At 37.2% G+C, this 13479-nt stretch overlaps 1 protein-coding gene across 1 annotated transcript in view; it reads right to left on the bottom strand.

Moving 5' to 3' along the window:
• Window positions 1-13479, bottom strand: part of ipo11 (importin 11) — a 136034-nt gene that overhangs the window by 36894 nt on the left and 85661 nt on the right. The window contains exons 23-27 of the mRNA XM_023958341.2: window positions 7055-7134; window positions 6880-6960; window positions 4191-4286; window positions 3776-3889; window positions 3413-3534 (exon numbers count right to left, since the gene is read on the bottom strand). Of these exons, the coding sequence (XP_023814109.1) occupies window positions 3413-3534; window positions 3776-3889; window positions 4191-4286; window positions 6880-6960; window positions 7055-7134 (493 nt within the window). The remainder of the gene's footprint in view (window positions 1-3412; window positions 3535-3775; window positions 3890-4190; window positions 4287-6879; window positions 6961-7054; window positions 7135-13479) is intronic.

Raw genomic sequence — 13479 nt, 5'->3', positions numbered from 1 at the left:
AAATTATTGGAAGTGGGAACATGATCCGAAAGCAAAAAGATGAGGCACAAACAAAGTCCTCAGAATCATTCTTCACTCTTTATTTCTTAGAGCACAAAACAGATCGGTGAATGACACCGAGTCGATCCAGCAGCTAATCTTGCAGAGCATTTACTGTGAGTGAGCGTGCATGCTGATGGAGCTCTCTACTCCTGTCTCCTGATGTTTCTACTGGTTCACAAGTCTTCCACTTAAAACTCTAGAATGCTAGAACACAATCATCTCAAAGTATGAATCCAGACAGCAAAGCAGCATTGATGGGAGGCTATTGGCCTTTCTTGAAGTTTTAAACCAAACAGATATTCCCATAAAGAAAAGGAAGAGATTTATAAAAAACTGTACAACTAAAAATTTACTACATTTAATTCATTAACTACTTTAAATAGTCAAATACACCATGATAAAGGAAATAATAAAAAAGGAAATAATAAAAAAAAGTATCAACATGAAGAATAAAGGTAAATTAAATGTAAAAAACAAACAAACCAGTAGAATGTCCTTTTTGATAATGCAAGTTTAAATATAAGTGATAGTAAAAAAATGAATCCATTGGTGTCTGTTAGAACCTGTAATAGACACATTAAATACGTCTTCAAAATGTTACCGGTAAGTCAAAAGTATTTTTCAGTGTCTGTGTAGTAAAAGGAAGCTGCACTGACTCAATCAGCACAGCGCCTCTCACCTGCCTTACTGCTAACCCTAATCTGCTCAAAATTACTGGTTTGCTTTTTTTTTTTTTAAAACATCGATTTAAAAAAAGTGTTTTAAAAATGCATTAGTTGCTCTTTAATTTCAGGCTTTTCTGGATTAAGGTGTCACAAAAAGAGCCGGAAATCCTCTTTACCCAACCCCACCACAGCCTCTGGCTGCTGCATATGATGTGGTTGCCAAAGTGAGCGTGGTCTGTTTTAACCTTGGACTAGGCAACCAACACACTTCAATATCAAGTGAGATCAAAGGTAAAAAGCCAGCTGTGGACAGAATATGAGTCTCTTCAATTTCTGTTATGACTGTACATTAAGTACTCAATTTGTCATGAAGCTCTGAGTTGGCCCGTCAAAATCAATTAAAGCTGCAAACCCAGAACGGGAGCAGAAAAATTGATTTTATTCCCTTACCATAACTGTGTGGGAGATTACTAATCTTCCCTTAATCAACATAAACACAAAAAAGATTTCACAGTTGATTAGATTTTCAGTAAAGTTTATCATAGTTATTCTTCTGAACTTTTTCTTTGCAGGAATCAGAATCTACGGAGCCCGTGTCCTGACATGGATAAAATAAAACATATTTCATTCACACAAATTAATATCTCGTTCCCACAAAATAATTAAGTCGTGCGAACGAAATAGTATATTGTTCCCACAAAATAATATTCCATTCCCACGAATTAATTAATTGGTGCAAACAAAATAATTATTTACGTCGTAAGTCATTTATAAACACGGATTGCTGCTTCGCCTACCGGACTTAGCTGCTAGCTTCATAAAAACGGATGTGACCAATTGCATGGAAGACACGGATGATGTTTAGAGATCAGATTTATTTATTTTAAAAAGCACAAAAGCATCCGTAATCACGTTTTCATGTCTGGGTTCATTCACATCCTGGTACGGTCTCCATCTATCCTGCTGCAAAAGCCGCTTTCTGCCGCTACTTCCGTGTCTCTCTGACCAACACTTGTTCAAGAGGGGGAAGATACAAACAAGAACGATTGATCTATCATTGTCTCTATGAAAATCTGAAAAATATCATAAGATTTTGGATGCCCGAGCTTCTTGCTTCACCTACCGGACATAGCTCCGCCGCAGAACTCTTTTGCTTGTCATGCCCGCATAGCATTTGTCCTATTGTCTATGAACGTATCGCAGTTACGGGGCCAGGGTGATTGGTCAAGATGCATTATGAGATATGTTTTATGCGTGATGGGATATGTAGCATGTAGCCTTCGGATGTTAATAAATAGACAATAATAGATCGATCTTTTTTGTTTTTATTTTTCCCCTCTTGAACGAATGTGGGTCACAAAGACACGGAAGTAGCGACAGAAAACGGCTTTTGCGGCAGAATGGAGACCGTACCGGGATGTGAATGAACCCAGACATGAAAACGTGATCACAGATGCTTTTGTGCTTTTTAAAATAAATAAATTTATCTTTAAACATCATCCGTGTCTTCCGTGCAATGTAATGAGACACACACAGATACAGATACACACACAACTACAATATCCCATAACGCACCTGGCTGGCCGTGCCCGAATGCTGGCATTACAAGCAAAAGAGTTCTGCTGCGGAGCTAGGAGCTATGTCCGGAGAATTGCTGCAGTATGACAAAGCACTAAGCTTGGGCATCGTAAATCTTATGATATTTTTCATATATTCATGGAGACAATAATAAATTGATCATTCTTGTTTTTCTTTTTCCTTTCTTGAACGAATGTGGGTCACAGAGACATGGAAGTTACCGCTAAAAGCGGCTTTTGCGGCAGGACGGAGAGCATTTCCGTGTTCATGAATGACTTATGACGTGAAAAATTATTTTGTTCTTATCAATTAATTATTTTGTTCGCATTAGTTAATTATTTTGAGGGAACGAAATAGTATTTTGCGGGAACGGAATATTATTTCGTGGGAACGGAATATTAATTTGTGGGAACGAGATATATTTTATTTTTTCCATGTCAGGACATGTTAGAAAACATGTGAGAGATTATTGGCGCATCGTGAACATTGCTAATTTGTGCGTGTGACATAGCTTTGCCCATATCCGCTTGCAGGCAGCCTGTTAATAGCCATGAGGGTAGTTGTTACAGGGTAGCTTTGAATGTGAGTAGAGGTTTAACCATGACTGACAGCATCACAAAAAAAAAGAAAACATCTGACCATTCAACGGAGTTGTTTTTGAGTCACAAAAAACACATCTAAAATGTATTTTTAGATATATTTATTTATTTCATGTGCTGTTTAAAGTTCTGAAATGAGAAGGCCTCCTTACCCATCATTTTAAGGCCAATTGCACAGATGGTGCTAGCTCTGAGAACAACAATCCAGTCCACTTGAGACTTGTGGCTCTACACGCTTGTGCAATATTAATTTCTACTCACAAGGCTGAGCCAAATAAACCAAAAAACGAAAAGTGGCAAAAACGCAAAAATCGAAGCTTTTGTTGGTGTGCTGCTGTTTCTTTCAGAACACTAGAAAACCTGCCTCCTCTTGCTAAGGAGGAGTGTTATGCAGGGCACTACGACTGATAATATACCATTTCAGTCTGCTGCCGTTACGCCATACCCAATTAAAACAGACGACTCCTTGCTTTCGTCTCCTCTCCAGGCCAGAGTCTCATCTGCACATAAATGAGTGATATTTCTCACCTGTTGTCAGACGGCAGCAGAGAAACCAGAGCCAGAGCAGACAGCTTCCTCCTCTCAGGCTGGGTGATGTTATCCATGCGGTCCACCCACATTTCAATCACACTGCCCAGCAACTGATCCATCTGATCATAGGGAATTTACATTGTTTGAGATATTTCTGACATGACAAACGGCAAAATGACACAAGGCATAGTTAAATTATTCTTTCAAGTATCAATAATTATAAGAATAACAAGACATTAAAAGAGGGGAAAAATTGTGTGGTTGACAACATCCTTTTTTTTTTTTTAGTTTGTCTCTCATAGACATCTAAAGAGAGCGAAGCAGTGATGACCTAATTGAAGGTCAGATATCAAGCTTTACCTCCTGCCTGCATTCTGAAGCCATTTTTGAGAGCAAAGAGGAGAAAAAGCTGGAGTTCTGCAGCAGAATGCGGCCCATGATGCCAAGGTAGGTGGACATCACCACAGGGTATCTCTGCAAGTCACAAACGAGCCGACATGTTCATGTGAAATGAAAAGCAGACTTATATTGAAGCATTTAAGTAAAGGTTAATGAGCTTGATAAGAGAAGCTATGGTTCTTGTTAGTGACACTTCTGAATCCCAAAAGAGGCGGCCTTTAAATTCATTAATACATCCATAAGATATTATCTGATGTGACAACAATGGACAAAATGCATAGAAAAACAGATATTATATTTAATGTGGTTACATTTGTTTTTGGTTAAATCCAACATTTCTAACATGAAGGTAACAGTGTGCGTCTGTAAAACTCACCTCGCCGTCCACTATGCCACGGAAGACGGCTGGGAGCAGAGGCTGAAACATGTGGGATCCCAGTATGGGGCTAACCTTTAAAGCTATCTCAACCACCTGCAGAGAAACGCAGGGAGGAAATAAGATGGACACGCAGGAAGTGGCAAAGGCTAACAGGGAGGATGATTTCAGGAGGTAAGAAAAGACGAGCAAAAAAAGGTCATTCACGGGGGGATGTAAAGAAAATCACACTTAGACGGACATAAGGAAATAAAAATGTTTTGAAGAGCTGAAAAAAAGTGGTGCGCGTAAAATCTTTGCCTTACCTTGAAATTCAACTGATCTTTAAACATTAAAAAATAGATTAAATCGAACTTGTTTCACAGAGTTAAAAGAATGTCACTGCTATTTAGGTTAGACAGCTGCTTCTGCAGCATAAAGATGAACTCCCCTATCGTTCTGAATATACAGATAATGAGCAGAGTAAACATTAAAATTTTTCACATTTTCTGTATGCCATAATTATAGCAGAAACCAAATGGCTGACAAACCTGAATGCATGTAGTAATGCAAGAACCATTGTTTAGATTGATTTGGCTTTTAGAATCATTTCTATCACAGTTGTGTTTGTCTGGAAATAAATATCCATAAATGAGTGCATTTCCATGTGCTTTAAAGGAAACAAAAATTCTGATAGAGCTATTGGTGATTAGCAAAATGCTGTCATTTTTTATGCACAACATGCAGATCCATCTTTGCAAAAGTTCAGATGTTGCTTGTTTTCCTGGGTGAAATGCAGACACGCTGCTCAGGCCGCTTTAAGTCGGCGTCATGGAGCGAAAGGTGGCGCCTTAAGATATAGAGTTGTCCTACTTCCTGGTATGAATTAAATAACTAATATTTCATTTAAAAAGCGTTTTTTAGTGTGCCAAAGGTAATATATTAACATATATATGGATATAGGTTACTCTGAAAGGCTTAGGACAAGCATGATATAGGCCCTTTAAATGCTGAGTCGTAGTAATATTTGGCCAGAGAAATTGAACTTTGTCTTCATCCTCTACTCTCTAAACTGCCATCAGTTTACCGATTATGTAACCAAATTGGTCAATAAAGCTTAAGTATCTGGTTACTTACCCTTTGCTAGAAAATGAACAAATGATCAAATGAACAATTTTACAAAAAGAAATATAAATAATTTGTCCCTTACATGCTTTACAAATGTTTTTCAAAATGAAAGTCTGTATAGGTTTGACTTAAAAACAAAAAGCTGCTTTAGGAGCTGGGAAGTACAAGCAGACAGAAATGAGAACATAAGGCACCGGTATTTCAGGAGCAACTGAGCTGAAAATAAGGCGGTGTGGAGAAGTATTAAAGTGTAGTGTGTCGAAAGGGACCAGCGTTGGAACAGAAAATCCACGTGCCAGCTGTTGTGATGTGCAGTGGAGATGCTCTTTTATTGTGTTGCTTTACAGGTTAAGAAATCAGAGGAGAAAATATATACTTTCATCTATGACCAACAACACATCAGTTCTGTTTTACTTCAAAAGGATTCAGATAGAATAAACCGCACAAAAATGACTTTCTTTTTACCGTTACAATAGATTAAATCAGTCTGAATTTTTAAGGTCCATTTTATAACTAAAAAACAGTGGAACATGTTTCTATATATATATATATATATATATATATATATATATATATATATATATAGTGTGTTCTCTAAATGTTAAACCCACTTTCCTTCTATAAAACTTAACTAAAAATACTAAATATTTGAAGGACATTAGCCAAAAGAGTAAAAATGTCTAAAATCTCTAACCCTTCATTCACAAAGTACCATTAAGGACTCAAATACAACGAGTTTACATCACTGATAGATGCTCTTTTGTGGTGTATTATTGATGCCAAATAACTTAACGCCATTGATGCCAAATTAGCAACTGCTCATGCAGTGATACTCCTAAAGGAGTATCTGCAGTGATACTCCTAAAGGAAAACATACTTTTGACTTTCATCTGTGTTGTCAGAGGGCCGTTAAACTATCTAAACATCCTTGTCTTGTGTCTTCCCAGCTTTAAAAATACAAACAAACAAACAAACAAGAAGGTGCTGAATGAGCAGAAGCGCCACCAGGATGCACCAAACTTAGATATGCTCGTCCCTGCACATCACTCCAGCTTTGCAAATAGGACATTCTCCATAGTGAGCAACAGCACGTCTGCACAAGCTAATACCTTCTACGCAATCTGAAAGTTGATGACATATTTTCTATGGAAAAATCATGATAAAGATATACATATTAATAGAAAAATTGCAGGGTTTGAACACTTTTCTCTATAATCCAATGCAAATGGAAACTGTAGAACTGGCTGCAATTTAAAGATACCAAAAGCAAAGTTATTGTGTGTTTGTAGACGTGCGTCTGGCAGAGAGTGGGAGATGGCTGAGGATTTTTTTTATTTATAGTTATTAAATGTATTTTTTTCATTGCCTACCATTTATTCACACAGCAGGGAAAGCACTGAGTTGATCCGATTTCTTGATATACTAAAGGAACAGATTTCCCATTATGTCAGACATATTTAAGCGATCAAGCATTTTAATGACAAAATCAATCTCGCCTCAGTCCACATTAGGAAAAATATATATAAACCAATGTGTCGCATGACTGTATAAAGATTATTCAGCAGGCAGAAACAGTAACTACCTTTAAAACTTGAACTTGCCCCTCATTCGTGATGTCCTTCAAGAGGTCGGAAAATGATTGGCACAATGATTCTCCATAATTCTGTAAAAAAAAATATATATATATATACATATATATATATATATAAAAACATTGAAAAATGTGTGAAGTTAGTGTGTGCTGAAGTGGGTCTCACCTGCAAGAACTCCGAAGCAGATAAATAAATGTAGGCGTTGACAATCTGAAAGCAGGTGCGAAGATTCTCCGAGCTCAATTCTGAAACGTATTAAAATGACAATTTTGGTCAAAAGTCTCAAATTGACTCATAAGCCAAAAGTTATAACAGTTTTAAGATTAAAAAAATACACGCTGGGGAAGCTTTTTTCCTCCGAGCAACAAATGATCATGGCAGCAGCACCTTCAGAGCTGGAATGGAGTTCTAGTAGCTGTATGACTGACAAATGGATTGTTAGAATTAATTAGCAATAATTAAAAGTAAATGATTAAACTTAATTATTTAATACAAACATTGTACCCACACAGCTTTTGAAGGGCAAGTTTTTAAAAATCATGTTTTCTGCCTCAGAGTAAAGAACATGAAAGCTTGATAAAGCACAGCATGTATGATTTTTTAAAGAAATTTAGATTGATCCAACTATGCAAAAATTAAAATCTCAGGTTTGTCCGTCAGTCACAAACCATAAAAGCATTAAAAAGCTGCACGGGTAGATATAAACAGGTGGACATTAAAGTCTTTTAAAAGGTCACGACACAAAGAAAAATAATGGGGGGTTTTTAACATAAAAAAAACAACATTTCTATCTAAAGATTGACAGAGATGTGGTAATGCATTGGAAAAAAACACCCCTAAAGGTAAAAAAAGAGCGGATGATGAGAGAACAAGTTGAACCTCTGGCTTTAAGTACATTTACACATAGGAACTTTGTCGTCAACAAACTGAATTTTCAACCTTTAGTTGAGTAAGAATCAAATGTGCATACAATTGTAATCATATTTTTACATCCAGTGCATTTATGCATCATAGAAAATGAGGGGTTCACTATAAATAGAGGTTATGATGGGAGTTTGAGTCAGTGTAAGAAGAAGTGGATACAGAAGAGAACAACAAATTATGACAGAACTAAGTATAGCCCAGGGTATAAATATATGGATTAGATGATAAATGTGTGTGACATGAGCGACAGGAAGTTGCCTTAAGGAAAAAGGGAAAGCATGTGATCTTAGGCGAAAAAACGTAGCAAAACCATGGAACTAAATTTATAAGAAAACCAAGAAGGAAAATTACATTTGTGCCACTAACAGCTAAGTAATCCATAGATTATTTCCACTGTGAGATAAACTTTTAACAACTAAAAAGTATGGTTATTAAAGCATTAAAGATTCAGCAGCATTTTAAAGAAAAGTAAAGGGAAAAAACTGTAAATAGGTCTACAGTCTGTAAAATAGGAAAATAAAAAGAATGAGGTCATGTAAAAATCAAAAAGTGTGTTGACAAAAAAATGTTTTCCTAAACACCCCCCCCCCAAAAAATTCACAGTACAAAAACACAATCTTACCAAGCACTTTTGCATCATTGTTAGTCAAATTAACTATTCCGATTTAATAAAGGACTTGGTAACCACTAGAGCGATCAACCTCCAATTGGAGGATCAGCTTTGCATGCTCATGTGCTTGAGCGTCTTTGGGCAATATGCTGGCTGAAGCTCACATTGCCCCTGGTGCTTACAGGTTGGCGCCACGTATGGCAGCAAAGCCGCCATCAGTGTGTGAATGTTGGTGTACGGGGTTAATGGGGCCGTGACCGTAAAGCATTTTGGGCCTTTATCAAGATAGAAAAGCACTATAAAGGTATACTTCATTTAACCATTTCACTGACTTTGTTTTAACCTTCAAGTGGAAAAAATGTACCTTCCATTACACTTAGCTAAAGGTTGACCTACTTTGACACTTGTATGGCTGAGAAAATTTACACTGAGAAAAGAAACCATTTACATAAAAAAAAAAAAAAAAAAAGGAAATTAGTAATTTGCTGGATGAAAGTGCTGGCTTTCTAAATCAAATTACTTAAAATGGTATTTTGAGCGACGGTACTTAGACACATTTTATCTGAGGATTTATTATGTAGCACGTTATCCCAAAGCATGTGATGGTTTTCTGCCAAGCTTCTCCCACAGCACAAAAATATACATGCAAGGAATGTTCCACTATGATTTCTGCAGGTAATGTAGATGCATACAATAAAGTTGCCCAAACATCTGTCAGACATTATTAGATTAAGGGAATGAAGAGGCAACCATCTGCTTTTTGCTTTACTTTGTAACACATACTAGGGCCTATTTAGTCCCCAAATCAGCTTATATAAGTATGAATACTACACATGTGGTATGGAGCCAACTTGAAATAAACATGAGCAACATGCCAGCACAAACAAAGGAGCCCTTTGGCGACTTCAAACCCAAATATAGAAACATCAAATATAAAATAGGTATATAAACAATAGTCTGGCAGTCAGTACATGACTGACGCTATTTGCAGTGCCAGTGTAGAGCATCCAACCATGTAAATACAAAATGTAATTAGAAACGTGAAATAATAAAATTATTTATACTCCAGACTGCAGTTTGAAGGAGAGGGACAGCAGATAGAAGCAGAACAAGTCCAAGAGGAAAAAAAGTGTTTTAATAACCTGTGGGTTTTTGTAAAAATTAGTTTGAAACAAATTAGTCGCGAATTCCAAATTGCTAAAACACAAATCCGAAAATTTTTAAATGTGACAAACAGAAGCAGCATGTCTGTAAAAATGTGAAATCCCAAGCATTCAATGTCAGCAACAACAAAATGGGAAAATTAGAAAAACAAAAATGATAAAATGCAATAAGGACAAATGCGGGCAACAACCTCTCACCACAACAATAACAACAAGTTCCTGTGTCCAACAGCTACAGAAAACCAGATTCAAAACATGGATGATTACAGAGTAAGTTTGTCACTTGGGGGAAAAAATATCATTTAAAGTCTGAAAACAGTGAAAACTGTTACTCACTGTAAATATTTATGTAGTCAAAGTTAAGTCTCCTCAAGACACTTTTTTGCTGAGGAAACTTAGCCTTTCCAGTGGGATGTTTGTTCATGATTTACTCTCTCAAAGAGTTATTCTAAACCCAAATCAAAAACATTTGCTGAATGGGCAATTGGGTGGAGACCAAATAAAGTATTGGACAGGAATGGAAATGGTTTATTTCAAACAATCAAAGCAGAAATTATTCAAAATCAAGACAACAGGAATTTGAATTTATACATAGATGCATCAAATATAGGATTGATTGCAAAATACACACATGTTCAAATACACTAGTAAATAGTTCAATTTTTACTATTTAACATATTAAAACATATTAGCTCTTTTGCATTTAATGTATGACACAATGAAATTAAGTATGAAGACCATCAAAAGGAGTTGGTGGATTGCTTGAAAGAGGGTGGGAGGAAGAAAATGTATATAATCCCACCCCTGCTCTGCTTTACTTAACTTGTTGTTTATCATTTCCCTTAACTAATTTATGATCTGGTTCTTAACTTCTGATTAGTCATTTATACTATACCACAAATTCAGGTCATAAAGGAAGCCCCAAGTCTCGATAAATCACATGACAAAGCTGAAGTCCACAATGATTATGTAAATAGGCATAACATTATTTCAAATGTCATCATAATATATGCAGATCAAATGACAAAAAGTAAGTTTTGTTGAGTATTTGATTCTTTTCTGGTCAAGGATTTCTGCCACCATAGTGCACAATATTAATTTGGGTTGTAAAATCTGTTTTTTACTTAATAATTTTCTTTTAACGTGGCAGTCGTGGATCAGTACATAATGAAACCTGCTTCCAGAATAGCAACTTTTGGGATTTTAGGGTTTGCCTCCTATTCGAGAAGGTAGTGTCCTTGGTCCTGGCACAACCAGACCAATCATAAGTCCCATAAGACCTTATCCTGTCTTCAGCCACGGGTTTACTGGGTTTGAGCCCATAGGCATGCTTAGTGCAGTATAGCCAGCTGGGTTCCAGCGTTTTTTTCCCCCAAAATATAATATTAAGCTATCAGCTGCCTCTAACGCAGGGGTCGGGAACCTTTTTGGCCAAGAGAGCCATAAACGCCACATATTTTGAAATGTAATTTCGAAAGAGCCATACAATAATGTAGTGTCCCTTTCCCACACTGAGGCACGGAGACTTAACCTCTTTTAAGGTTCTTTATTCGGGTTACTGCAGACCACAACAAACGCCGAACAATTAATTCAGCAGCTCCTGAATCTCTCCCGCCGAGACGAGACGAGAGCGCGTCTCCCAACTTTATATTCCCCTGCTCCCGCTGCAGCCCTCCCCTTTCCCTTATTCGGCCCATAGCTGAACCCCATTGGTCCAAACTACCTAACAACAGGCTGAGCGACAGAACTGAGGGCCAATCAGATCTCTGCATGATCGATGCGTTCCATGAACTCCAGAACTTTTAACGCGGCCCAACAGCCACCCAACTCAGTCCGCGACAATATGTTTAAAACTAAAATACAAGTGAATGTGTGCATTTGATGTAATTTCAACATTTTTAAAGTACAATAAGTCTGTGGATTCTTTTTAATAACATTGTTATGCTGTTTCTAATAAATGATGAGTATTTCTCGTGGTAGTTTTGCTGATGGTCTAGTCTGGTTTACGTGGTGAGTTTCTGCTTCATGCAGGCGTTGAGACTTTAAACGTGATCTTAGGTTGGTATGAATGTTTTGTAGATGTGAGACAGACTGCTCACATGCGGACCTGGAGCCAAACACACATTCACACGCTGCAGTGAGTGACAGGCAGTGGGTTTTACCTATTTACAATCCCTGCGCGATTCACCTGCTGCCGGTCCCCACAACACCTCAGCCCCACCCTCTGCTTTCTCCCTCACACATCCCGTCCCCGCATCTGCGCGCTCTTTCTCAGAGACGGGAGCGCGCAGTTTTAGGCACGGCAATTCACAGGTTTCCGGGTGGTACAAACTCTGTGAATTAATAGACAATTTTAAACTTATACTAGTGCTGGCGCAGATTTGTCTCTCTAAGCACCGCTACTACTGCGCGCCTCTGCCATCGCATCGCGCACGAGAAGGACTGGTCTAATGAAGAAAAACAATTTGAATTAAAGATTTGTCTGCGAGCCACATGTGACCATCAAAAGAGCCATATATGGCTCGCGAGCCATAGGTTCCCGACCCCTGCTCTAACGAGATGGTCTTTTTTCTTTTTTAAATTAAAAACATTTTCCTTACAGTTGCTGACTGTAAACTCTCTTTTAGATAACTGCTAATAAAAAAAAGGAGGGTACAAAACAGATTAACACAAGATGTTTAACATTTTGTAGCAAATTTCCAAAAGAGCAATGCTTTTTTAATAATGACAAGCTGTTTCGTCCATATTCTTTTGTGCAGTTGAATTCTCATGCACATCTAATGCTCCATCCGCTCATCTCCCGGGTTGGGAATAGTTAGGACTTTTTTCTGCTCCTTCAAAAATGTCTGAATCATCACCTTTCTCTTGTTCAGATTCAATATGGTGTGACTGTTCTTTGTCATGTCACACCAGGTCCCTGTGCACAAGCTTCAAGACTTCCCTGACAAACTCCACAACTGCAGAATCAGTTAAGTATATCTGCGGCTGACAGGACTTCAAGTTGGAAGTTTGAGGTGTAAGGGTGAGGGGGGGACCTATAGCGGCTTTCACGCTGCTACTTCGAGAGAACAGCCTCCCAAGGGGACTTCAACTCATCAGCCTCACAAATTGTGATGTCTTTGTCAGTAAGTCAGACAGCTGTGAAGGCACATTTCTACTTTCTGCAGCCACTCCCCCAGCAGAGAAGGATGAATCATTTTAATGGTGCCTGTTGACATTGCATGCATCAAAAATTCTTGAGTAGACTAGTTTGATGAGTTAGGTTGTTTTGATGTAATCATAACCGTTGGGTTTTTTATTGTATGAATAAAGGACACTTGACATTGTTCGGTTCTAGCGGTATGGAAACCACTTCACATCCTAGTTTCTAATAGCATTTTGAATCCAGACAAATTTTTTTTTAAATAATTCTAGCGGAAAATAATAACTTGGAACTTAATGGAATGTGCTCACAAAGTAATTTTTCACACTATTAAGTGAATTACAGTGAAGTGGAAACAGAATGTATACTATTTGCAGGTTTATGGTAGCCTAACATAAATCATGTGATCCCTAATACATTGGGGAAAAAAATACAACTAAAATCATGAGTAGTAAACACTAAAAAACAGAGTAGTAGACTATTTCATATTTGACTGAAATGTGCTTTAACATAATGCAGTGATAAATAATGCTCAAATTATGTTATTTTATTCATGTACCATTGTGACCAACAACTGAATAAAAAACAAAACAGCAGATACTAAGATGAACAGATAACTTTAACAGAAAATTCAACACATTATTTTATTCTTAGGTTATCAAAACACATTTGCATTATTGCCATCCATATATTAATATCTATTAATAAAACCCTCTAATCAGAATACAATGGGGAAAAATAATTAAAAGCA

The sequence above is a fragment of the Oryzias latipes genome, chromosome 9, assembly GCF_053564925.1.
Source record: "Oryzias latipes strain Hd-rR chromosome 9, Olatipes_Hd-rR_3.1".
NCBI lineage: Eukaryota > Metazoa > Chordata > Actinopteri > Beloniformes > Adrianichthyidae > Oryzias > Oryzias latipes.
This window is presented reverse-complemented; position numbering and strand designations above follow the sequence as displayed.